The sequence below is a fragment of the Salvelinus namaycush genome, unplaced genomic scaffold (genome assembly GCF_016432855.1).
Source record: "Salvelinus namaycush isolate Seneca unplaced genomic scaffold, SaNama_1.0 Scaffold233, whole genome shotgun sequence".
NCBI lineage: Eukaryota > Metazoa > Chordata > Actinopteri > Salmoniformes > Salmonidae > Salvelinus > Salvelinus namaycush.
Genome location: NW_024059153.1, coordinates 78,429 through 103,109, shown reverse-complemented (window position 1 = coordinate 103,109; position 24,681 = coordinate 78,429). Strand labels below are relative to the sequence as shown.

The following is a 24,681-nucleotide window of genomic DNA, read 5'->3' as shown; positions in this document are numbered from 1 at the left end:
TTGTTATCAGACCAGGCGTATTTATTCTGCTAGCGGGAACACTTGCTAGTCCCTCATACTCTCTGACTGACCACGACACCTCTCATCAACCACTCCTTCACCTTGTCCCTAATCTCTGATCTCTGACCTCTGTGTTCCTGCAGATGCACCGGAGGTTCCGATCCCCTGTGTGACGGCAGGGTCACTGAGGTAGACGGACAAATAGACGGATCGACACAGTGAAAGGTCATTTGGATACAAGCCACCAACCATCATCACAGACGCTCACAGCACCCGGCAGACATAGAGAAAGATCTAGCAACATTTGGAAAAAATTATATATAACTCATATACTTCATAATACATTCCTGTTGGAACAATGTGTGGATAAAGCTGACAGTCCTGAAATGGCCATATCATATTGCTCAGCAATAAAGAGTGTGAATTAAATGTACAATAAAATTTAATATTTTAAATAAAAGCATCTCTGTGTGGTTGAAGCTTGTTATCTCGAAGTTAAACATAACTTTTTATTTTTTTAACTGATTATGTCACGCGGCATTTCCATGCCATTGCGCGCACTATGACATGCACCTTGACCTATAGATGGGGGTTGAGTCGTCACGTCGTCGCTATGACATGCACCTTGACCTATAGATGGAGGTTGAGTCGTCACGTCGTCGCTACGACATGCACCTTGACCTATATATGGAGGTTGAGACGTCACGTCGTCGCTTTTCGTTTGTAGCTTCCACCTGTCAAAGCGTCATCGGAGCGGGCATTACTAATATTCAGTCGATAGTAAAGTAACGTTTAGTGCCTTTTCTCATTGGCTTCTTTGGGTTATTGTATACAACTGATCGCCAGAACGCATACGGCGCCTATTTTAGGCTAACGAGTGCCAACGCATCACTTTAGCCAGGTATGTTTTGGTGAGGAGGGATGCTATTAGCCAGTAGCCATGGTGATACATGAACTGACAAATCCAATGCAAAAATAAATCATAGTTTAAATAAATTGTCTTGTAAACCGTTTGACCTTTTATTGGTTAGGATATACAGTGTGGTTCCAAATTATTGACAACCTTGGTTAGGATATACAGTGGGGTCCCAAATTATTGACACCCTTGTTTAGGATATACAGTGTGGTTCCAAATTATTGACACCCTTGGTTAGGATATACAGTGGGGTTCCAAATTATTGACACCCTTGGTTAGGATATACAGTGGGGTTCCAAATTATTGACACCCTTGGTTAGGATATACAGTGTGGTTCCAAATTATTGACACCCTTGGTTAGGATATACAGTGGGGTCCCAAATTATTGACACCCTTGGTTAGGATATACAGTGGGGTTCCAAATTATTGACACCCTTGGTTAGGATATACAGTGTGGTTCACAAATTATTGACACCCTTGGTTAGGATATACAGTGGGGTCACAAATTATTGACACCCTTGGTAAAGATGAGAGAAGAAAAAAGGACTGTATGAAATGTGTTAATGACCTGCCCTCTGCAATTCAAAACAAAGGTTTTCAATGGGTTTTTAAGTCCGGAGACTGAGATGGCCATTGCATAATGTTGATTGTTGGTGGCCAATGAACCATTTCTTTGTGGATCTTGATGTGTGCTTGGGGTTATTGGTTTACTGGAACATCCACTCGGGGACCAAGTCTCTACTACCTGACAGAGGCAACCAGGTTTTTGGGCTAAAATGTCCTGATACTTGGTAGAGTTCATGATGCCGTTGATGTTAACAAAGGCCCCAGGACCAGTGGAAGCATCCAGAGCCCCAGGACCAGCGGAAGCTTCCGGAGCCCCAGGACCAGCGGAAGCTTCCGGAGCCCCAGGAGCAGCGGAAGCTTCCGGAGCCCCAGGACCAGCGGAAGCATCCGGAGCCCCAGGACCAGCGGAAGGATCCGGAGCCCCAGGACCAGCGGAAGCATCCGGAGCCCCAGGACCAGCGGAAGCTTCCGGAGCCCCAGGACCAGCGGAAGCTTCCGGAGCCCCAGGACCAGCGGAAGCATCCGGAGCCCCAGGACCAGCGGAAGGATCAGAGCCCCAGGACCAGCGGAAGCATCTGGAGCCCCAGGACCAGCGGAAGGATCAGAGCCCCAGGACCAGCGGAAGGATCAGAGCCCCAGGACCAGCGGAAGGATCAGAGCCCCAGGACCAGCGGAAGGATCAGAGCCCCAGGACCAGCGGAAGGATCAGAGCCCCAGGACCAGCGGAAGGATCAGAGCCCCAGGACCAGCGGAAGGATCAGAGCCCCAGGACCAGCGGAAGCATCCAGAGCCCCAGGACCAGCGGAAGGATCAGAGCCCCAGGACCTGCGGAAGCATCCGGAGCCCCAGGACCAGCGGAAGCTTCCGGAGCCCCAGGACCAGCGGAAGCTTCCGGAGCCCCAGGACCAGCGGAAGGATCAGAGCCCCAGGACCAGCGGAAGGATCAGAGCCTCAGGACCAGCGGAAGCATCCAGAGCCCCAGGACCAGCGGAAGCTTCCGGAGCCCCAGGACCAGTGGAAGCATCCGGAGCCCCAGGACCAGCGGAAGCTTCCGGAGCCCCAGGACCAGCGGAAGCATCCGGAGCCCCAGGACCAGCGGAAGCATCCGGAGCCCCAGGACCAGCGGAAGCATCCGGAGCCCCAGGACCAGCGGAAGCATCCGGAGCCCCAGGACCAGCGGAAGGATCAGAGCCCCAGGACCAGCGGAAGCATCCGGAGCCCCAGGACCAGCGGAACCCCCACAACATCGAAGATTTTCTGCTCATACTTCCTGATTTGGACTCCAAACCCACCGCTGGTCTGCGTGGACAAAGAGCTGTATTTACAGGTGATATGACCAAAGCACCAGGTTCCAATCCAAGTTCCAGTGTTTAACAAACTCCAGCCTTTACATTTGGTGGATGACATGAAAATAGAGCTCTTTGGCCACACACACACACACACACACACACACACACACACACACACACACACACACACACACACACACACACACACACACACACACCAATGGAGCAATTGTATTAGCATAAAATTATATAATTACCCTGTCTTTTTTTCAGCGTACAATATAGCACAGTATTTGTATAATTTAATACAGTCATTTCTGCTCATCTTTATCAAGGGTGTCAATAATTTCGGAGCCCACTATCTATTACATGAAATGTAAAATGATCCCTGTATACAAATAACGATGTGCTTACTTCCTCAATACTCCCAGGCTAGAGGCTAACGGGATCAGATAGCCCTTCCCCAATACTCCCAGGCTAGAGGCTAACGGGATCAGATAGCCCTTCCTCAATACTACCAGGCTAGAGGCTAACGGGATCAGATAGTCCTTCCTCAATACTCCCAGGCTAGAGGCTAACGGGATCAGATAGCCCTTCCTCAATACTCCCAGGCTAGAGGCTAACGGGATCAGATAGCCCTTCCTCAATACTCCCAGGCTAGAGGCTAACGGGATCAGATAGCCCTTCCTCAATACTCCCAGGCTAGAGGCTAACGGGATCAGATAGCCCTTCCTCAATACTCCCAGGCTAGAGGCTAACGGGATCAGATAGCCCTTCCTCAATACTCCCAGCCTAGAGGCTAACGGGATCAGATAGCCCTTCCCCAATACTCCCAGCCTAGAGGCTAACGGGATCAGATAGCCCTTCCTCAATACTACCAGGCTAGAGGCTAACAGGATCAGTTGGCCCAGTGTTTGACATCTCCCTTTATGCTTTGCACCAGGATGGAGTTAATGGTGGACACCGCTAAGAGCCAGGGTCAGACCCAGAGCCAGGGGGGTCAGGCTGTCTCCCCTCCCTCAATCTTCCCGTATCGCTTCACCTCAGACGGGCGTCTGTGTCACCGGGTCACCCAGGAGCCCTTCATGTTCCAGCGGGGCTGTGACCCAGACGCCACCCAGAGAGAGGACCGGGCCTTGTGTCTCCACGTCACCCAACACGTTCACTCTCTCCTGGAGGAGCAGCTGCACCTCATCAGGCTCTACCTCCCATCTCTCAGCAAGGAGGACTACCTCCCTCCTCCACCTCTCAGCAAGGAGGTTCACCTCCCTCCTCCACCTCTCAGAAAGGAGGTCTACCGCCCTCCTCCATCTCTAAGCAAGGAGGTCTACCTCCCACCTCCACCAGAGCCCCAGGGGCAGGGGGACCACAGAGTCTACTTTAGCCCCCACCGAGGAGCCCCCAGCCAGGGCTACGTGTACCTATCCCCTGGGGCCCTGGAGAGCCCTGCCACCCTGTTGGTGGTGGTCCAGGACCGGGGAACGATGCGCTGTGGGCTGTGGAGCTGGAGGGTTGCTGCCAGCGAGGGTCTGGAGAGAGGCAGCATGATCCCCTACGTGAGGAGGGTCCTGGAAGAGGGCAGCTCTGTCCTCCTGATGAACCCCAACCAAGGAGGAGGTGTTGGGGAGACTCCAGAGGAACACGTGCACCGCGTCTGGGACCTCCTAGTGTCGCGCTGCGTCTCCCGGCATGTTGTCGTGGTAGCGCACGGTTACGGAGGCCTGGCGTTCGTGGACCTGCTGTGCCGACGCCCACAGCAAGTGGTGAGGCAGGTGTGGGCGGCGGCCTTCCTGGACTCCTCCCACAGCCTGTGGCACCAGCCATTGGACGCGGCGGGCCGGGAGTGGCTGAAGACACGCTCCAGGAGGTGGGTTGATGTCTTGATATAACCAGGGAAGTCACGAACCGCTCCAGGAGGGTTGATGTCTTCATATAACCAGGGAAGTCAGGACACGCTCTAGGAGGTGGGTTGATGTCATGTCTTTATATAACCAGGGAAGTCAGGACATGCTCCAGGAGGTGGGTTGATGTCTTGTCTTTATATAACCAGGGAAGTCAGGAACCGCTCCAGGAGGTGGGTTGATGTCTTGTCTTTATATAACCAGGGAAGTCAGGATATGCTCCAGGAGGTGGGTTGATGTCTTTATATAACCAGGGAAGTCAGGAACTGCTCCAGGAGGTGGGTTGATGTCTTTATATAACCAGGGAAGTCAGGACACGTTCCAGGAGGTGGGTTGATGTCTTTATATAACCAGGGAAGTCAGGACATGTTCCAGGAGGTGGGTTGATGTCTTTATATAACCAGGGAAGTCAGGACATGTTCCAGGAGGTGGGTTGATGTCTTTATATAACCAGGGAAGTCAGGACACGCTCCAGGAGGTGGGTTGATGTCTTGTCTTTATATAACCAGGGAAGTCAGGAACCGCTCCAGGAGGTGGGTTGATGTCATGTCATTATATAACCAGGGAAGTCAGGAACTGCTCCAGGAGGTGGGTTGATGTCTTGATATAACCAGGGAAGTCAGGAACCGCTCCAGGAGGTGGGTTGATGTCTTTATATAACCAGGGAAGTCAGGACACGCTCCAGGAGGTGGGTTGATGTCATGTCTTTATATAACCAGGGAAGTCAGGACACGCTCCAGGAGGTGGGTTGATGTCTTGTCATTATATAACCAGGGAAGTCAGGAACCGCTCCAGGAGGTGGGTTGATGTCTTGTCTTTATATAACCAGGGAAGTCAGGAACCGCTCCAGGAGGTGGGTTGATGTCTTGATATAACCAGGGAAGTCAGGACATGCTCCAAAAGTGGGTTGATGTCTTTATATAACCAGGGAAGTCAGGAACCGCTCCAGGAGGTGGGTTGATGTCTTTATATAACCAGGGAAGTCAGGACACGCTCCAGGAGGTGGGTTGATGTCATGTCTTTATATAACCAGGGAAGTCAGGACACGCTCCAGGAGGTGGGTTGATGTCTTGTCATTATATAACCAGGGAAGTCAGGAACCGCTCCAGGAGGTGGGTTGATGTCATGTCATTATATAACCAGGGAAGTCAGGAACCGCTCCAGGAGGTGGGTTGATGTCATGTCTTTATATAACCAGGGAAGTCAGGAACCGCTCCAGGAGGTGGGTTGATGTCTTGATATAACCAGGGAAGTCAGGACATGCTCCAAAAGTGGTTTGATGTCTTTATATAACCAGGGAAGTCAGGACATGCTCCAGGAGGTGGGTTGATGTCATGTCTTTATATAACCAGGGAAGTCAGGAACCGCTCCAGGAAGTGGGTTGATGTCTTGTCTTTATATAACCAGGGAAGTCAGGACACGCTCCAGGAGGTGGGTTGATGTCTTGTCTTTATATAACCAGGGAAGTCAGGATATGCTCCAGGAGGTGGGTTGATGTCATGTCATTATATAACCAGGGAAGTCAGGACTTGCTCCAGGAGGTGGGTTGATGTCATGTCTTTATATAACCAGGGAAGTCAGGACATGTTCCAGGAGGTGGGTTGATGTCTTGTCTTTATATAACCAGGGAAGTCAGGAACCGCTCCAGGAGGTGGGTTGATGTCTTGATATAACCAGGGAAGTCAGGACATGCTCCAAAAGTGGGTTGATGTCTTTATATAACCAGGGAAGTCAGGACATGCTCCAGGAGGTGGGTTGATGTCATGTCTTTATATAACCAGGGAAGTCAGGACACGCTCCAGGAGGTGGGTTGATGTCATGTCTTTATATAACCAGGGAAGTCAGGAACCGCTCCAGGAAGTGGGTTGATGTCTTGTCTTTATATAACCAGGGAAGTCAGGACACGCTCCAGGAGGTGGGTTGATGTCTTGTCTTTATATAACCAGGGAAGTCAGGATATGCTCCAGGAGGTGGGTTGATGTCATGTCATTATATAACCAGGGAAGTCAGGAACCGCTCCAGGAGGTGGGTTGATGTCATATCATTATATAACCAGGGAAGTCAGGAACTGCTCCAGGAAGTGGGTTGATGTCTTTATATAACCAGGGAAGTCAGGACACGCTCCAGGAGGTGGGTTGATGTCTTGTCTTTATATAACCAGGGAAGTCAGGATATGCTCCAGGAGGTGGGTTGATGTCATGTCTTTATATAACCAGGGAAGTCAGGACACGCTCCAGGAGGTGGGTTGATGTCATGTCTTTATATAACCAGGGAAGTCAGGAACCGCTCCAGGAGGTGGGTTGATGTCTTGATATAACCAGGGAAGTCAGGACATGCTCCAAAAGTGGTTTGATGTCTTTATATAACCAGGGAAGTCAGGACATGCTCCAGGAGGTGGGTTGATGTCATGTCTTTATATAACCAGGGAAGTCAGGAACCGCTCCAGGAAGTGGGTTGATGTCTTGTCTTTATATAACCAGGGAAGTCAGGACACGCTCCAGGAGGTGGGTTGATGTCTTGTCTTTATATAACCAGGGAAGTCAGGATATGCTCCAGGAGGTGGGTTGATGTCATGTCATTATATAACCAGGGAAGTCAGGAACCGCTCCAGGAGGTGGGTTGATGTCATGTCTTTATATAACCAGGGAAGTCAGGAACCGCTCCAGGAGGTGGGTTGATGTCATGTCATTATATAACCAGGGAAGTCAGGAACTGCTCCAGGAGGTGGGTTGATGTCTTGATATAACCAGGGAAGTCAGGAACCGCTCCAGGAGGTGGGTTGATGTCTTTATATAACCAGGGAAGTCAGGACACGCTCCAGGAGGTGGGTTGATGTCATGTCTTTATATAACCAGGGAAGTCAGGACACGCTCCAGGAGGTGGGTTGATGTCTTGTCATTATATAACCAGGGAAGTCAGGAACCGCTCCAGGAGGTGGGTTGATGTCTTGTCTTTATATAACCAGGGAAGTCAGGAACCGCTCCAGGAGGTGGGTTGATGTCATGTCTTTATATAACCAGGGAAGTCAGGAACCGCTCCAGGAGGTGGGTTGATGTCTTGATATAACCAGGGAAGTCAGGACATGCTCCAAAAGTGGTTTGATGTCTTTATATAACCAGGGAAGTCAGGACATGCTCCAGGAGGTGGGTTGATGTCATGTCTTTATATAACCAGGGAAGTCAGGAACCGCTCCAGGAAGTGGGTTGATGTCTTGTCTTTATATAACCAGGGAAGTCAGGACACGCTCCAGGAGGTGGGTTGATGTCTTGTCTTTATATAACCAGGGAAGTCAGGATATGCTCCAGGAGGTGGGTTGATGTCATGTCATTATATAACCAGGGAAGTCAGGACTTGCTCCAGGAGGTGGGTTGATGTCATGTCTTTATATAACCAGGGAAGTCAGGACATGTTCCAGGAGGTGGGTTGATGTCTTGTCTTTATATAACCAGGGAAGTCAGGAACCGCTCCAGGAGGTGGGTTGATGTCTTGATATAACCAGGGAAGTCAGGACATGCTCCAAAAGTGGGTTGATGTCTTTATATAACCAGGGAAGTCAGGACATGCTCCAGGAGGTGGGTTGATGTCATGTCTTTATATAACCAGGGAAGTCAGGACACGCTCCAGGAGGTGGGTTGATGTCATGTCTTTATATAACCAGGGAAGTCAGGAACCGCTCCAGGAAGTGGGTTGATGTCTTGTCTTTATATAACCAGGGAAGTCAGGACACGCTCCAGGAGGTGGGTTGATGTCTTGTCTTTATATAACCAGGGAAGTCAGGATATGCTCCAGGAGGTGGGTTGATGTCATGTCATTATATAACCAGGGAAGTCAGGAACCGCTCCAGGAGGTGGGTTGATGTCATATCATTATATAACCAGGGAAGTCAGGAACTGCTCCAGGAAGTGGGTTGATGTCTTTATATAACCAGGGAAGTCAGGACACGCTCCAGGAAGTGGGTTGATGTCTTTATATAACCAGGGAAGTCAGGACACGCTCCAGGAGGTGGGTTGATGTCTTGTCTTTATATAACCAGGGAAGTCAGGATATGCTCCAGGAGGTGGGTTGATGTCTTGATATAACCAGGGAAGTCAGGACATGCTCCAAAAGTGGTTTGATGTCTTTATATAACCAGGGAAGTCAGGACATGCTCCAGGAGGTGGGTTGATGTCTTGTCTTTATATAACCAGGGAAGTCAGGAACCGCTCCAGGAAGTGGGTTGATGTCTTGTCTTTATATAACCAGGGAAGTCAGGACACGCTCCAGGAGGTGGGTTGATGTCTTGTCTTTATATAACCAGGGAAGTCAGGATATGCTCCAGGAGGTGGGTTGATGTCATGTCATTATATAACCAGGGAAGTCAGGACATGCTCCAGGAGGTGGGTTGATGTCATGTCTTTATATAACCAGGGAAGTCAGGACACGTTCCAGGAGGTAGGTTGATGTCTTTATATAACCAGGGAAGTCAGGACATGCTCCAGGAGGTGGGTTGATGTCATGTCATTATATAACCAGGGAAGTCAGGAACTGCTCCAGGAGGTGGGTTGATGTCTTGATATAACCAGGGAAGTCAGGACACGCTCCAGGAGGTGGGTTGATGTCTTTATATAACCAGGGAAGTCAGGACATGTTCCAGGAGGTGGGTTGATGTCTTTATATAACCAGGGAAGTCAGGATATGCTCCAGGAGGTGGGTTGATGTCATGTCATTATATAACCAGGGAAGTCAGGAACTGCTCCAGGAGGTGGGTTGATGTCTTGATATAACCAGGGAAGTCAGGACACGCTCCAGGAGGTGGGTTGATGTCTTTATATAACCAGGGAAGTCAGGACACGCTCCAGGAGGTGGGTTGATGTCTTTATATAACCAGGGAAGTCAGGACACGTTCCAGGAGGTGGGTTGATGTCATGTCTTTATATAACCAGGGAAGTCAGGAACTGCTCCAGGAGGTGGGTTGATGTCTTGATATAACCAGGGAAGTCAGGACACGCTCCAGGAGGTGGGTTGATGTCTTTATATAACCAGGGAAGTCAGGACATGTTCCAGGAGGTGGGTTGATGTCTTTATATAACCAGGGAAGTCAGGATATGCTCCAGGAGGTTGGTTGATATCATGTCTTTATATAACCAGGGAAGTCAGGACACGCTCCAGGAGGGTTGATGTCTTTATATAACCAGGGAAGTCAGGACACGCTCCAGGAGGTGGGTTGATGTCTTGTCTTTATATAACCAGGGAAGTCAGGATATGCTCCAGGAGGTGGGTTGATGTCATGTCATTATATAACCAGGGAAGTCAGGAACTGCTCCAGGAGGTGGGTTGATGTCTTGATATAACCAGGGAAGTCAGGACACGCTCCAGGAGGTGGGTTGATGTCTTTATATAACCAGGGAAGTCAGGACACGCTCCAGGAGGTGGGTTGATGTCTTTATATAACCAGGGAAGTCAGGACACGCTCCAGGAGGTGGGTTGATGTCTTTATATAACCAGGGAAGTCAGGACACGCTCCAGGAGGTGGGTTGATATCATGTCTTTATATAACCAGGGAAGTCAGGACACGCTCCAGGAGGTGGGTTGATGTCATGTCTTTATATAACCAGGGAAGTCAGGACACGTTCCAGGAGGTGGGTTGATGTCATGTCATTATATAACCAGGGAAGTCAGGACACGCTCTAGGAGGTGGGTTGATGTCTTTATATAACCAGGGAAGTCAGGACATGCTCCAGGAGGTGGGTTGATGTCATGTCTTTATATAACCAGGGAAGTCAGGACACGCTCCAGGAGGTGGGTTGATGTCTTTATATAACCAGGGAAGTCAGGACATGCTCCAGGAGGTGGGTTGATGTCTTTATATAAACAGGGAAGTCAGGACATGCTCCAGGAGGTGGGTGGATGTCATGTCTTTATATAACCAGGTTAGTCAGGACATGCTCCAGGAGGTGTGTTGATGTCATGTCTTTATATAACCAGGGAAGTCAGGACATGCTCCAGGAGGTGTGTTGATGTCATGTCTTTATATAACCAGGGAAGTCAGGACATGCTCCAGGAGGTGTGTTGATGTCATGTCTTTATATATCCAGGGAAGTCAGGACATGTTCCAGGAGGTGAGTTGATGTCATGTCTTTATATAACCAGGGAAGTCAGAACACGTTCCAGGAAGTGGGTTGATGTCTTGATATAACCAGGGAAGTCAGGACATGTTCCAGGAGGTGGGTTGATGTCATGTCTTGATATAACCAGGGAAGTCAGGACACGTTCCAGGAGGTGGGTTGATGTCTTGTCTTTATATAACCAGGGAAGTCAGGACACGTTCCAGGAGGTGGGTTGATGTCTTTATATAACCAGGGAAGTCAGAACACGCTCTAGGAGGTGGGTTGATGTCATGTCTTTATATAACCAGGGAAGTCAGGACACGTTCCAGGAGGTGGGTTGATGTCTTTATATAACCAGGGAAGTCAGGACATGTTCCAGGAGGTGGGTTGATGTCATGTCTTTATATAACCAGGGAAGTCAGGACACGTTCCAGGAGGTGGGTTGATGTCTTTATATAACCAGGGAAGTCAGAACACGCTCCAGGAGGTGGGTTGATGTCTTTATATAACCAGGGAAGTCAGGACATGTTCCAGGAGGTGGGTTGATGTCATGTCTTTATATAACCAGGGAAGTCAGGACACGTTCCAGGAGGTGGGTTGATGTCTTTATATAACCAGGGAAGTCAGAACACGCTCCAGGAGGTGGGTTGATGTCTTTATATAACCAGGGAAGTCAGGACATGCTCCAGGAGGTGGGTTGATGTCTTTATATAACCAGGGAAGTCAGGATATGCTCCAGGAGGTGGGTTGATGTTATGTCTTTATATAACCAGGGAAGTCAGGACATGTTCCAGGAGGTGGGTTGATGTCATGTCTTTATATAATCAGGGAAGTCAGGACACGCTCCAGGAGGTGGGTTGATGTCTTTATATAACCAGGGAAGTCAGGACATGCTCCAGGAGGTGGGTTGATGTCTTTATATAACCAGGGAAGTCAGGACATGCTCCAGGAGGTGGGTTGATGTCATGTCTTTATATAACCAGGGAAGTCAGGATATGCTCCAGGAGGTGGGTTTGATGTCTTGTCTTTATATAACCAGGGAAGTCAGGACATGCTCCAGGAGGTGTGTTGATGTCATGTCTTTATATAACCAGGGAAGTCAGGACATGCTCCAGGAGGTGGGTTGATGTCATGTCTTTATATATCCAGGGAAGTCAGGACATGTTCCAGGAGGTGAGTTGATGTCATGTCTTTATATAACCAGGGAAGTCAGAACATGTTCCAGGAAGTGGGTTGATGTCTTGATATAACCAGGGAAGTCAGGACATGTTCCAGGAGGTGGGTTGATGTCATGTCTTGATATAACCAGGGAAGTCAGGACACGTTCCAGGAGGTGGGTTGATGTCTTGTCTTTATATAACCAGGGAAGTCAGAACACGCTCTAGGAGGTGGGTTGATGTCTTTATATAACCAGGGAAGTCAGGATATGCTCCAGGAGGTGGGTTTGATGTCTTGTCTTTATATAACCAGGGAAGTCAGGAACCGCTCCAGGAGGTGGGTTGATGTCTTGATATAACCAGGGAAGTCAGGACATGCTCCAAAAGTGGTTTGATGTCTTTATATAACCAGGGAAGTCAGGACATGCTCCAGGAGGTGGGTTGATGTCATGTCTTTATATAACCAGGGAAGTCAGGAACCGCTCCAGGAAGTGGGTTGATGTCTTGTCTTTATATAACCAGGGAAGTCAGGACACGCTCCAGGAGGTGGGTTGATGTCTTGTCTTTATATAACCAGGGAAGTCAGGATATGCTCCAGGAGGTGGGTTGATGTCATGTCATTATATAACCAGGGAAGTCAGGACTTGCTCCAGGAGGTGGGTTGATGTCATGTCTTTATATAACCAGGGAAGTCAGGACATGTTCCAGGAGGTGGGTTGATGTCTTGTCTTTATATAACCAGGGAAGTCAGGAACCGCTCCAGGAGGTGGGTTGATGTCTTGATATAACCAGGGAAGTCAGGACATGCTCCAAAAGTGGGTTGATGTCTTTATATAACCAGGGAAGTCAGGACATGCTCCAGGAGGTGGGTTGATGTCATGTCTTTATATAACCAGGGAAGTCAGGACACGCTCCAGGAGGTGGGTTGATGTCATGTCTTTATATAACCAGGGAAGTCAGGAACCGCTCCAGGAAGTGGGTTGATGTCTTGTCTTTATATAACCAGGGAAGTCAGGACACGCTCCAGGAGGTGGGTTGATGTCTTGTCTTTATATAACCAGGGAAGTCAGGATATGCTCCAGGAGGTGGGTTGATGTCATGTCATTATATAACCAGGGAAGTCAGGAACCGCTCCAGGAGGTGGGTTGATGTCATATCATTATATAACCAGGGAAGTCAGGAACTGCTCCAGGAAGTGGGTTGATGTCTTTATATAACCAGGGAAGTCAGGACACGCTCCAGGAGGTGGGTTGATGTCTTGTCTTTATATAACCAGGGAAGTCAGGATATGCTCCAGGAGGTGGGTTGATGTCATGTCATTATATAACCAGGGAAGTCAGGAACCGCTCCAGGAGGTGGGTTGATGTCATGTCTTTATATAACCAGGGAAGTCAGGAACCGCTCCAGGAGGTGGGTTGATGTCTTGATATAACCAGGGAAGTCAGGACATGCTCCAAAAGTGGTTTGATGTCTTTATATAACCAGGGAAGTCAGGACATGCTCCAGGAGGTGGGTTGATGTCTTGTCTTTATATAACCAGGGAAGTCAGGAACCGCTCCAGGAAGTGGGTTGATGTCTTGTCTTTATATAACCAGGGAAGTCAGGACACGCTCCAGGAGGTGGGTTGATGTCTTGTCTTTATATAACCAGGGAAGTCAGGATATGCTCCAGGAGGTGGGTTGATGTCATGTCATTATATAACCAGGGAAGTCAGGACATGCTCCAGGAGGTGGGTTGATGTCATGTCTTTATATAACCAGGGAAGTCAGGACACGTTCCAGGAGGTAGGTTGATGTCTTTATATAACCAGGGAAGTCAGGACATGCTCCAGGAGGTGGGTTGATGTCATGTCATTATATAACCAGGGAAGTCAGGAACTGCTCCAGGAGGTGGGTTGATGTCTTGATATAACCAGGGAAGTCAGGACACGCTCCAGGAGGTGGGTTGATGTCTTTATATAACCAGGGAAGTCAGGACATGTTCCAGGAGGTGGGTTGATGTCTTTATATAACCAGGGAAGTCAGGATATGCTCCAGGAGGTGGGTTGATGTCATGTCATTATATAACCAGGGAAGTCAGGAACTGCTCCAGGAGGTGGGTTGATGTCTTGATATAACCAGGGAAGTCAGGACACGCTCCAGGAGGTGGGTTGATGTCTTTATATAACCAGGGAAGTCAGGACATGTTCCAGGAGGTGGGTTGATGTCTTTATATAACCAGGGAAGTCAGGATATGCTCCAGGAGGTTGGTTGATATCATGTCTTTATATAACCAGGGAAGTCAGGACACGCTCCAGGAGGGTTGATGTCTTTATATAACCAGGGAAGTCAGGACACACTCCAGGAGGTGGGTTGATGTCTTGTCTTTATATAACCAGGGAAGTCAGGATATGCTCCAGGAGGTGGGTTGATGTCATGTCATTATATAACCAGGGAAGTCAGGAACTGCTCCAGGAGGTGGGTTGATGTCTTGATATAACCAGGGAAGTCAGGACACGCTCCAGGAGGTGGGTTGATGTCTTTATATAACCAGGGAAGTCAGGACACGCTCCAGGAGGTGGGTTGATGTCTTTATATAACCAGGGAAGTCAGGACACGCTCCAGGAGGTGGGTTGATGTCTTTATATAACCAGGGAAGTCAGGACACGCTCCAGGAGGTGGGTTGATATCATGTCTTTATATAACCAGGGAAGTCAGGACACGCTCCAGGAGGTGGGTTGATGTCATGTCTTTATATAACCAGGGAAGTCAGGACACGCTCCAGGAGGTGGGTTGATGTCATGTCTTTATATAACCAGGGAAGTCAGGACACGTTCCAGGAGGTGGGTTGATGTCATGTCATTATATAACCAGGGAAGTCAGGACACGCTCTAGGAGGTGGGTTGATGTCTTTATATAACCAGGGAAGTCAGGACATGCTCCAGGAGGTGGGTTGATGTCATGTCTTTATATAACCAGGGAAGTCAGGACACGCTCCAGGAGGTGGGTTGATGTCTTTATATAACCAGGGAAGTCAGGACATGCTCCAGGAGGTGGGTTGATGTCTTTATATAAACAGGGAAGTATCGAAAGATGCATGTTCATGATATTCCATTTTTAGTGTTGTGAACTCATGTCTTGATATAACCAGGGAAGTCAGGACACGTTCCAGGAGGTGGGTTGATGTCTTGTCTTTATATAACCAGGGAAGTCAGGACACGTTCCAGGAGGTGGGTTGATGTCTTTATATAACCAGGGAAGTCAGAACACGCTCTAGGAGGTGGGTTGATGTCATGTCTTTATATAACCAGGGAAGTCAGGACACGTTCCAGGAGGTAGGTTGATGTCTTTATATAACCAGGGAAGTCAGGACATGCTCCAGGAGGTGGGTTGATGTCATGTCATTATATAACCAGGGAAGTCAGGAACTGCTCCAGGAGGTGGGTTGATGTCTTGATATAACCAGGGAAGTCAGGACACGCTCCAGGAGGTGGGTTGATGTCTTTATATAACCAGGGAAGTCAGGACATGTTCCAGGAGGTGGGTTGATGTCTTTATATAACCAGGGAAGTCAGGATATGCTCCAGGAGGTGGGTTGATGTCATGTCATTATATAACCAGGGAAGTCAGGAACTGCTCCAGGAGGTGGGTTGATGTCTTGATATAACCAGGGAAGTCAGGACACGCTCCAGGAGGTGGGTTGATGTCTTTATATAACCAGGGAAGTCAGGACACGCTCCAGGAGGTGGGTTGATGTCTTTATATAACCAGGGAAGTCAGGACACGTTCCAGGAGGTGGGTTGATGTCATGTCTTTATATAACCAGGGAAGTCAGGAACTGCTCCAGGAGGTGGGTTGATGTCTTGATATAACCAGGGAAGTCAGGACACGCTCCAGGAGGTGGGTTGATGTCTTTATATAACCAGGGAAGTCAGGACATGTTCCAGGAGGTGGGTTGATGTCTTTATATAACCAGGGAAGTCAGGATATGCTCCAGGAGGTTGGTTGATATCATGTCTTTATATAACCAGGGAAGTCAGGACACGCTCCAGGAGGGTTGATGTCTTTATATAACCAGGGAAGTCAGGACACACTCCAGGAGGTGGGTTGATGTCTTGTCTTTATATAACCAGGGAAGTCAGGATATGCTCCAGGAGGTGGGTTGATGTCATGTCATTATATAACCAGGGAAGTCAGGAACTGCTCCAGGAGGTGGGTTGATGTCTTGATATAACCAGGGAAGTCAGGACACGCTCCAGGAGGTGGGTTGATGTCTTTATATAACCAGGGAAGTCAGGACACGCTCCAGGAGGTGGGTTGATGTCTTTATATAACCAGGGAAGTCAGGACACGCTCCAGGAGGTGGGTTGATGTCTTTATATAACCAGGGAAGTCAGGACACGCTCCAGGAGGTGGGTTGATATCATGTCTTTATATAACCAGGGAAGTCAGGACACGCTCCAGGAGGTGGGTTGATGTCATGTCTTTATATAACCAGGGAAGTCAGGACACGCTCCAGGAGGTGGGTTGATGTCATGTCTTTATATAACCAGGGAAGTCAGGACACGTTCCAGGAGGTGGGTTGATGTCATGTCATTATATAACCAGGGAAGTCAGGACACGCTCTAGGAGGTGGGTTGATGTCTTTATATAACCAGGGAAGTCAGGACATGCTCCAGGAGGTGGGTTGATGTCATGTCTTTATATAACCAGGGAAGTCAGGACACGCTCCAGGAGGTGGGTTGATGTCTTTATATAACCAGGGAAGTCAGGACATGCTCCAGGAGGTGGGTTGATGTCTTTATATAAACAGGGAAGTCAGGACATGCTCCAGGAGGTGGGTGGATGTCATGTCTTTATATAACCAGGTTAGTCAGGACATGCTCCAGGAGGTGTGTTGATGTCATGTCTTTATATAACCAGGGAAGTCAGGACATGCTCCAGGAGGTGTGTTGATGTCATGTCTTTATATAACCAGGGAAGTCAGGACATGCTCCAGGAGGTGTGTTGATGTCATGTCTTTATATATCCAGGGAAGTCAGGACATGTTCCAGGAGGTGAGTTGATGTCATGTCTTTATATAACCAGGGAAGTCAGAACACGTTCCAGGAAGTGGGTTGATGTCTTGATATAACCAGGGAAGTCAGGACATGTTCCAGGAGGTGGGTTGATGTCATGTCTTGATATAACCAGGGAAGTCAGGACACGTTCCAGGAGGTGGGTTGATGTCTTGTCTTTATATAACCAGGGAAGTCAGGACACGTTCCAGGAGGTGGGTTGATGTCTTTATATAACCAGGGAAGTCAGAACACGCTCTAGGAGGTGGGTTGATGTCATGTCTTTATATAACCAGGGAAGTCAGGACACGTTCCAGGAGGTGGGTTGATGTCTTTATATAACCAGGGAAGTCAGGACATGTTCCAGGAGGTGGGTTGATGTCATGTCTTTATATAACCAGGGAAGTCAGGACACGTTCCAGGAGGTGGGTTGATGTCTTTATATAACCAGGGAAGTCAGAACACGCTCCAGGAGGTGGGTTGATGTCTTTATATAACCAGGGAAGTCAGGACATGTTCCAGGAGGTGGGTTGATGTCATGTCTTTATATAACCAGGGAAGTCAGGACACGTTCCAGGAGGTGGGTTGATGTCTTTATATAACCAGGGAAGTCAGAACACGCTCCAGGAGGTGGGTTGATGTCTTTATATAACCAGGGAAGTCAGGACATGCTCCAGGAGGTGGGTTGATGTCTTTATATAACCAGGGAAGTCAGGATATGCTCCAGGAGGTGGGTTGATGTCTTTATATAACCAGGGAAGTCAGGACATGCTCCAGGAGGTGGGTTGATGTCATGTCTTTATATAATCAGGGAAGTCAGGACACGCTCCAGGAGGTGGGTTGATGTCTTTATATAACCAGGGAAGTCAGGACATGCTCCAGGAGGTGGGTTGATGTCTTTATATAACCAGGGAAGTCAGGACATGCTCCAGGAGGTGGGTTGATGTCATGTCTTTATATAACCAGGGAAGTCAGGATATGCTCCAGGAGGTGGGTTTGATGTCTTGTCTTTATATAACCAGGGAAGTCAGGACATGCTCCAGGAGGTGTGTTGATGTCATGTCTTTATATAACCAGGGAAGTCAGGACATGCTCCAGGAGGTGGGTTGATGTCATGTCTTTATATATCCAGGGAAGTCAGGACATGTTCCAGGAGGTGAGTTGATGTCATGTCTTTATATAACCAGGGAAGTCAGAACACGTTCCAGGAAGTGGGTTGATGTCTTGATATAACCAGGGAAGTCAGGACATGTTCCAGGAGGTGGGTTGATGTCATGTCTTGATATAACCAGGGAAGTCAGGACACGTTCCAGGAGGTGGGTTGATGTCTTGTCTTTATATAACCAGGGAAGTCAGGACACGTTCCAGGAGGTGGGTTGATGTCTTGATATAACCAGGGAAGTCAGAACACGCTCTAGGAGGTGGGTTGATGTCTTTATATAACCAGGGAAGTCAGGATATGCTCCAGGAGGTGGGTTTGATGTCTTGTCTTTATATAACCAGGGAAGTCAGGACATGCTCCAGGAGGTGTGTTGATGTCATGTCTTTATATAACCAGGGAAGTCAGGACATGCTCCAGGAGGTGGGTTGATGTCATGTCTTTATATATCCAGGGAAGTCAGGACATGTTCCAGGAGGTGAGTTGATGTCATGTCTTTATATAACCAGGGAAGTCAGAACACGTTCCAGGAAGTGGGTTGATGTCTTGATATAACCAGGGAAGTCAGGACATGTTCCAGGAGGTGGGTTGATGTCATGTCTTGATATAACCAGGGAAGTCAGGACACGTTCCAGGAGGTGGGTTGATGTCTTGTCTTTATATAACCAGGGAAGTCAGGACACGTTCCAGGAGGTGGGTTGATGTCTTGATATAACCAGGGAAGTCAGAACACGTTCCAGGAGGTGGGTTGATGTCATGTCTTTATATAACCAGGGAAGTCAGGACACGTTCCAGGAGGTGGGTTGATGTCTTTATATAACCAGGGAAGTCAGAACACGCTCTAGGAGGTGGGTTGATGTCTTTATATAACCAGGGAAGTCAGGACATGTTCCAGGAGGTGGGTTGATGTCATGTCTTTATATAACCAGGGAAGTCAGGACACGTTCCAGGAGGTGGGTTGATGTCTTTATATAACCAGGGAAGTCAGAACACGCTCCAGGAGGTGGGTTGATGTCTTTATATAACCAGGGAAGTCAGGACATGTTCCAGGAGGTGGGTTGATGTCTTTATATAACCAGGGAAGTCAGGATATGCTCCAGGAGGTGGGTTGATGTCATGTCTTTATATAACCAGGGAAGTCAGGACATGCTCCAGGAGGTGGGTTGATGTCTTTATATAACCAGGGAAGTCAGGATATGCTCCAGGAGGTGGGTTGATGTCATGTCTTTATATAACCAGGGAAGTCAGGACATGTTCCAGGAGGTGGGTTGATGTCATGTCTTTATATAACCAGGGAAGTCAGGACACGCTCCAGGAGGTGGGTTGATGTCTTTATATAACCAGGGAAGTCAGGACATGCTCCAGGAGGTGGGTTGATGTCATGTCATTATATAACCAGGGAAGTCAGGACATGCTCCAGGAGGTGGGTTGATGTCTTGTCTTTATATAACCAGAGAAGTCAGGACACGCTCCAGGAGGGATCAGATCAGATCCAGGGAAGTAACTGACTCAGGTGGGTACTGAGCTCCAAGCCCCTGAACCAGCCGGTGGGGTCGTATATTCTCTTGTACATTGCACATTTACATAAGACGTTGCCTTTCAGGTGGGTACTGAGCTCCAAGCCCCTGAACCAGCCGGTGGGGGTCGTATATTCTCTGGTACATTTACATAAGACGTTGCCTTTCAGGTGGGTACTGAGCTCCAAGCCCCTGAACCAGCCGGTGGGGTCGTATATTCTCTTGTACATTGCACATTTACATAAGACGTTGCCTTTCAGGTGGGTACTGAGCTCCAAGCCCCTGAACCAGCCGGTGGGGTCGCTGAAAGCAGGATGCTCTCAGATGTCAGCTGGGACCCAGAGTCATAACGTGGCTCCATCTGTCTGCATGGAGTCTGTGTTCAGGTTCTTCTCCAAAACGCTGAGTCCTAAACCACCCGCCACCTTCAGTATGGTGACCCGCAGCAGGGGCACAGTGGGACAGATCGGACCTCACAACGGGAGAGGCATCACCAGGCCTTACTGACAGCACCAGTGGGACAGATCAGACCTCACAACGGGAGAGGCATCACCAGGCCTTACTGACAGCACCAGTGGGACAGATCAGACCTCACAACGGGAGAGGCATCACCAGGCCTTACTGACAACACCAGTGGGACAGATCAGACCTCACAACGGGAGAGGCATCACCAGGCCTTACTGACAGCACCAGTGGGACAGATCAGACCTCATAACGGGAGAGGCATCACCAGGCCTTACTGACAGCACCAGTGGGACAGATCAGACCTCACAACGGGGGAGGCATCACCAGGCCTTACTGACAGCACCAGTGGGACAGATCAGACCTCACAACGGGGGAGGCATCACCAGGCCTTACTGACAGCACCAGTGGGACAGATCAGACCTCACAACGGGAGAGGCATCACCAGGCCTTACTGACAGCACAGTGGGACAGATCAGACCTCACAACGGGAGAGGCATCACCAGGCCTTACTGACAACACCAGTGGGACAGATCAGACCTCACAACGGGAGAGGCATCACCAGGCCTTACTGACAACACCAGTGGGACAGATCAGACCTCACAACGGGAGAGGCATCACCAGGCCTTACTGACAACACCAGTGGGACAGATCAGACCTCACAACGGGAGAGGCATCACCAGGCCTTACTGACAACACCAGGGAAGTACAGGAGCACATTTGGAATTGAGTATTTATTTTTTGCTCAGAAAGACAAATGTCTAATTCATGCTAATACATTTTTCTGGACACTGGATGAAGTCATCCTAAATATTTTTAGTTTCATTTTGTTAAGACACTCCAGGACCGGACTTGTCCACAGCAGATTGTCGATAAATACTTTTTTTCATCTTACTATCTGTAAAATAATAAAGACATTTATGTTAAATGCATTTTTTTGGGCACATTTTTACAAATAAAATGTTATCTAGAATAAAAAATTTACAGCAAATCAACAATTCCCTTTAAGTAAATCAGGATTATATATCTATTGGTAAGTCTGGGTAATATATCGAATGGTAACCACACAACTCTGGGTAATATATCTACTGGTAACCACACAACTCTGGGTAATATATCTAATGGTAACTACACAACTCTGGGTAACTCTGGGTAATATATCTACTGGTAACCACACAACTCTGGGTAATATATCTACTGGTAACCACACAACTCTGGGTAATATATCTAATGGTAACTACACAACTCTGGGTAACTCTGGGTAATATATCTACTGGTAACCACACAACTCTGGGTAATATATCTACTGGTAACCACACAACTCTGGATAATATATCTAATGGTAACCACACAACTCTGGGTAATATATCTAATGGTAACCACACAACTCTGGGTAATATATCTATTGGTAACCACACAACTCTGGGTAATATATCTACTGGTAACCACACAACTCTGGGTAATATATCTAATGGTAACCACACAACTCTGGGTAATATATCTATTGGTAACCACACAACTCTGGGTAATATATCTACTGGTAACCACACAACTCTGGGTAATATATCTAATGGTAACCACACAACTCTGGGTAATATATCTAATGGTAACCACACAACTCTGGGTAATATATCTAATGGTAACCACACAACTCTGGGTAATATATCTACTGGTAACCACACAACTCTGGGTAATATATCTAATGGTAACCACACAACTCTGGGTAATATATCTAATGGTAACCATACAACTCTGGGTAATATATCTATTGGTAACCACACAACTCTGGGTAATATATCTAATGGTAACTACACAACTCTGGGTAATATATCTAATGGTAACCACACAACTCTGGGTAATATATCTACTGGTAACCACACAACTCTGGGTAATATATCTAATGGTAACCACACAACTCTGGGTAATATATCTAATGGTAACCATACAACTCTGGGTAATATATCTATTGGTAACCACACAACTCTGGGTAATATATCTAATGGTAACTACACAACTCTGGGTAATATATCTAATGGTAACCATACAACTCTGGGTAATATATCTATTGGTAACCACACAACTCTGGGTAATATATCTAATGGTAACTACACAACTCTGGGTAATATATCTAATGGTGTGGGAAGTCTGACTTCCTGGAAATTAGTTAGTTAACGGCAAGTTAGACTGAATGAAGACCAACAAACCCCAAAAGACTGTTTAGACCCAGTCACCATCTTCTAAGTTAGTCACTAAATGTAGTCCAGTTTGTAACATTCTGTATGAAATGGGCTTTTACATTATTGATGCATGTCCATTTTAAAGTGGTTAAACTTCCTAAAAATGTTGATGACGTGTATGATAAACAAAAGAAAGTATAAATCGATCAAGTTTGACATTTTAATGTTTACGTTTTGAAAATACTAATGGACCAAAAATACAAACACATCTCCAAATTGATCTGTAAATGCAAGTCATTCAGCCTGTGGTGTCTGGGCTTAGATAATACAAGGATCTCTAGCACTGTCTGTGGTGTCTGGGCTTACATAATACAAGGATCTCCTGCACTGTCTGTGGTGCCTGGGCTTAGATAATACAATGATCTCCTGCACTGTCTGTGGTGCCTGGGCTTACATAATACAAGGATCTCCAACACTGTCTGTGGTGTCTGGGCTTAGATAATACAAGGATCTCCTGCACTGTCTGTGGTGCCTGGGCTTAGATAATACAAGGATCTCCTGCACTGTCTGTGGTGTCTGGGCTTAGATAATACAAGGATCTCTAGCACTGTCTGTGGTGTCTGGGCTTAGATAATACAAGGATCTCCTGCACTGTCTGTGGTGTCTGGGCTTAGATAATACAAGGATCTCCTGCACTGTCTGTGGTGTCTGGGCTTAGATAATACAAGGATCTCCTGCAGTCTGTGGTGCCTGGGCTTAGATAATACAAGGATCTCCTGCACTGTCTGTGGTGCCTGGGCTTACATAATACAAGGATCTCCTGCACTGTCTGTGGTGCCTGGGCTTAGATAATACAAGGATCTCCTGCACTGTCTGTGGTGCCTGGGCTTACATAATACAAGGATCTCCAACACTGTCTGTGGTGTCTGGGCTTAGATAATACAAGTATCTCCTGCACTGTCTGTGGTGCCTGGGCTTAGATAATACAAGGATCTCCTGCACTGTCTGTGGTGCCTGGGCTTAGATAATACAAGGATCTCCTGCACTGTCTGTGGTGCCTGGGCTTAGATAATACAAGGATCTCCTGCACTGTCTGTGGTGCCTGGGCTTAGATAATACAAGGATCTCCTGCACTGTCTGTGGTGCCTGGGCTTACATAATACAAGGATCTCCTGCACTGTCTGTGGTGTCTGGGCTTAGATAATACAAGGATATCCTGCACTGTCTGTGGTGCCTGGGCTTACATAATACAAGGATATCCTGCACTGTCTGTGGTGCCTGGGCTTAGATAATACAAGGATCTCCTGCACTGTCTGTGGTGTCTGGGCTTACATAATACAAGGATCTCCTGCACTGTCTGTGGTGTCTGGGCTTACATAATACAAGGATCTCCTGCACTGTCTGTGGTGCCTGGGCTTAGATAATACAAGGATCTCCTGCACTGTCTGTGGTGTCTGGGCTTAGATAATACAAGGATCTCCTGCACTGTCTGTGGTGTCTGGGCTTAGATAATACAAGGATCTCCTGCACTGTCTGTGGTGTCTGGGCTTAGATAATACAAGGATCTCCTGCACTGTCTGTGGTGTCTGGGTTTACATAATACAAGGATCTCCAACACTGTCTGTGGTGTCTGGGCTTACATAATACAAGGATCTCCTGCAGTCTGTGGTGCCTGGGCTTAGATAATACAAGGATCTCCTGCACTGTCTGTGGTGCCTGGGCTTAGATAATACAAGGATATCCTGCACTGTCTGTGGTGCCTGGGCTTAGATAATACAAGGATCTCCTGCACTGTCTGTGGTGCCTGGGCTTACATAATACAAGGATCTCCTGCACTGTCTGTGGTGCCTGGGCTTAGATAATACAAGGATCTCCTGCACTGTCTGTGGTGTCTGGGCTTACATAATACAAGGATCTCCTGCACTGTCTGTGGTGCCTGGGCTTAGATAATACAAGGATCTCCTGCAGTCTGTGGTGTCTGGGCTTAGATAATACAAGGATCTCCTGCACTGTCTGTGGTGCCTGGGCTTACATAATACAAGGATCTCCAACACTGTCTGTGGTGTCTGGGCTTACATAATACAAGGATCTCCAACACTGTCTGTGGTGTCTGGGCTTAGATAATACAAGGATCTCCTGCACTGTCTGTGGTGTCTGGGCTTACATAATACAAGGATCTCCTGCACTGTCTGTGGTGTCTGGGCTTAGATCTCCAGCACTGTCTGTGGTGTCTGGGCTTAGATCTCCAGCACTGTCTGTGGTGTCTGGGCTTAGATCTCTATCACTGTCTGTGGTGTCTGGGCTTACATAATACAAGGATCTCCAGCACTGTGAATGGTCTTATTACATTTATGTAGCTAATAATTTAGCAGATAATGATTTATTGTGGTGAGGCAGTAGAGATCAAACCAAACA

General features: G+C 47.9%; 1 protein-coding gene across 1 annotated transcript; it reads left to right on the top strand.

Annotated features, from left to right (window-relative positions):
- The first annotated feature begins 731 nt into the window (after nucleotides 1–731).
- On the top strand, nucleotides 732–21,017 carry si:ch73-41e3.7 (uncharacterized protein LOC572312 homolog). Its single transcript, XM_038984356.1, has 3 exons — nucleotides 732–901; nucleotides 3,716–4,639; nucleotides 19,888–21,017. Exons 2-3 carry the CDS (start codon nucleotides 3,717–3,719, stop codon nucleotides 20,132–20,134), a joined length of 1,170 nt encoding a protein of 389 aa, XP_038840284.1. The 5' UTR covers nucleotides 732–901; nucleotide 3,716; the 3' UTR covers nucleotides 20,135–21,017.
- The last annotated feature ends 3,664 nt before the right edge of the window (nucleotides 21,018–24,681 follow it).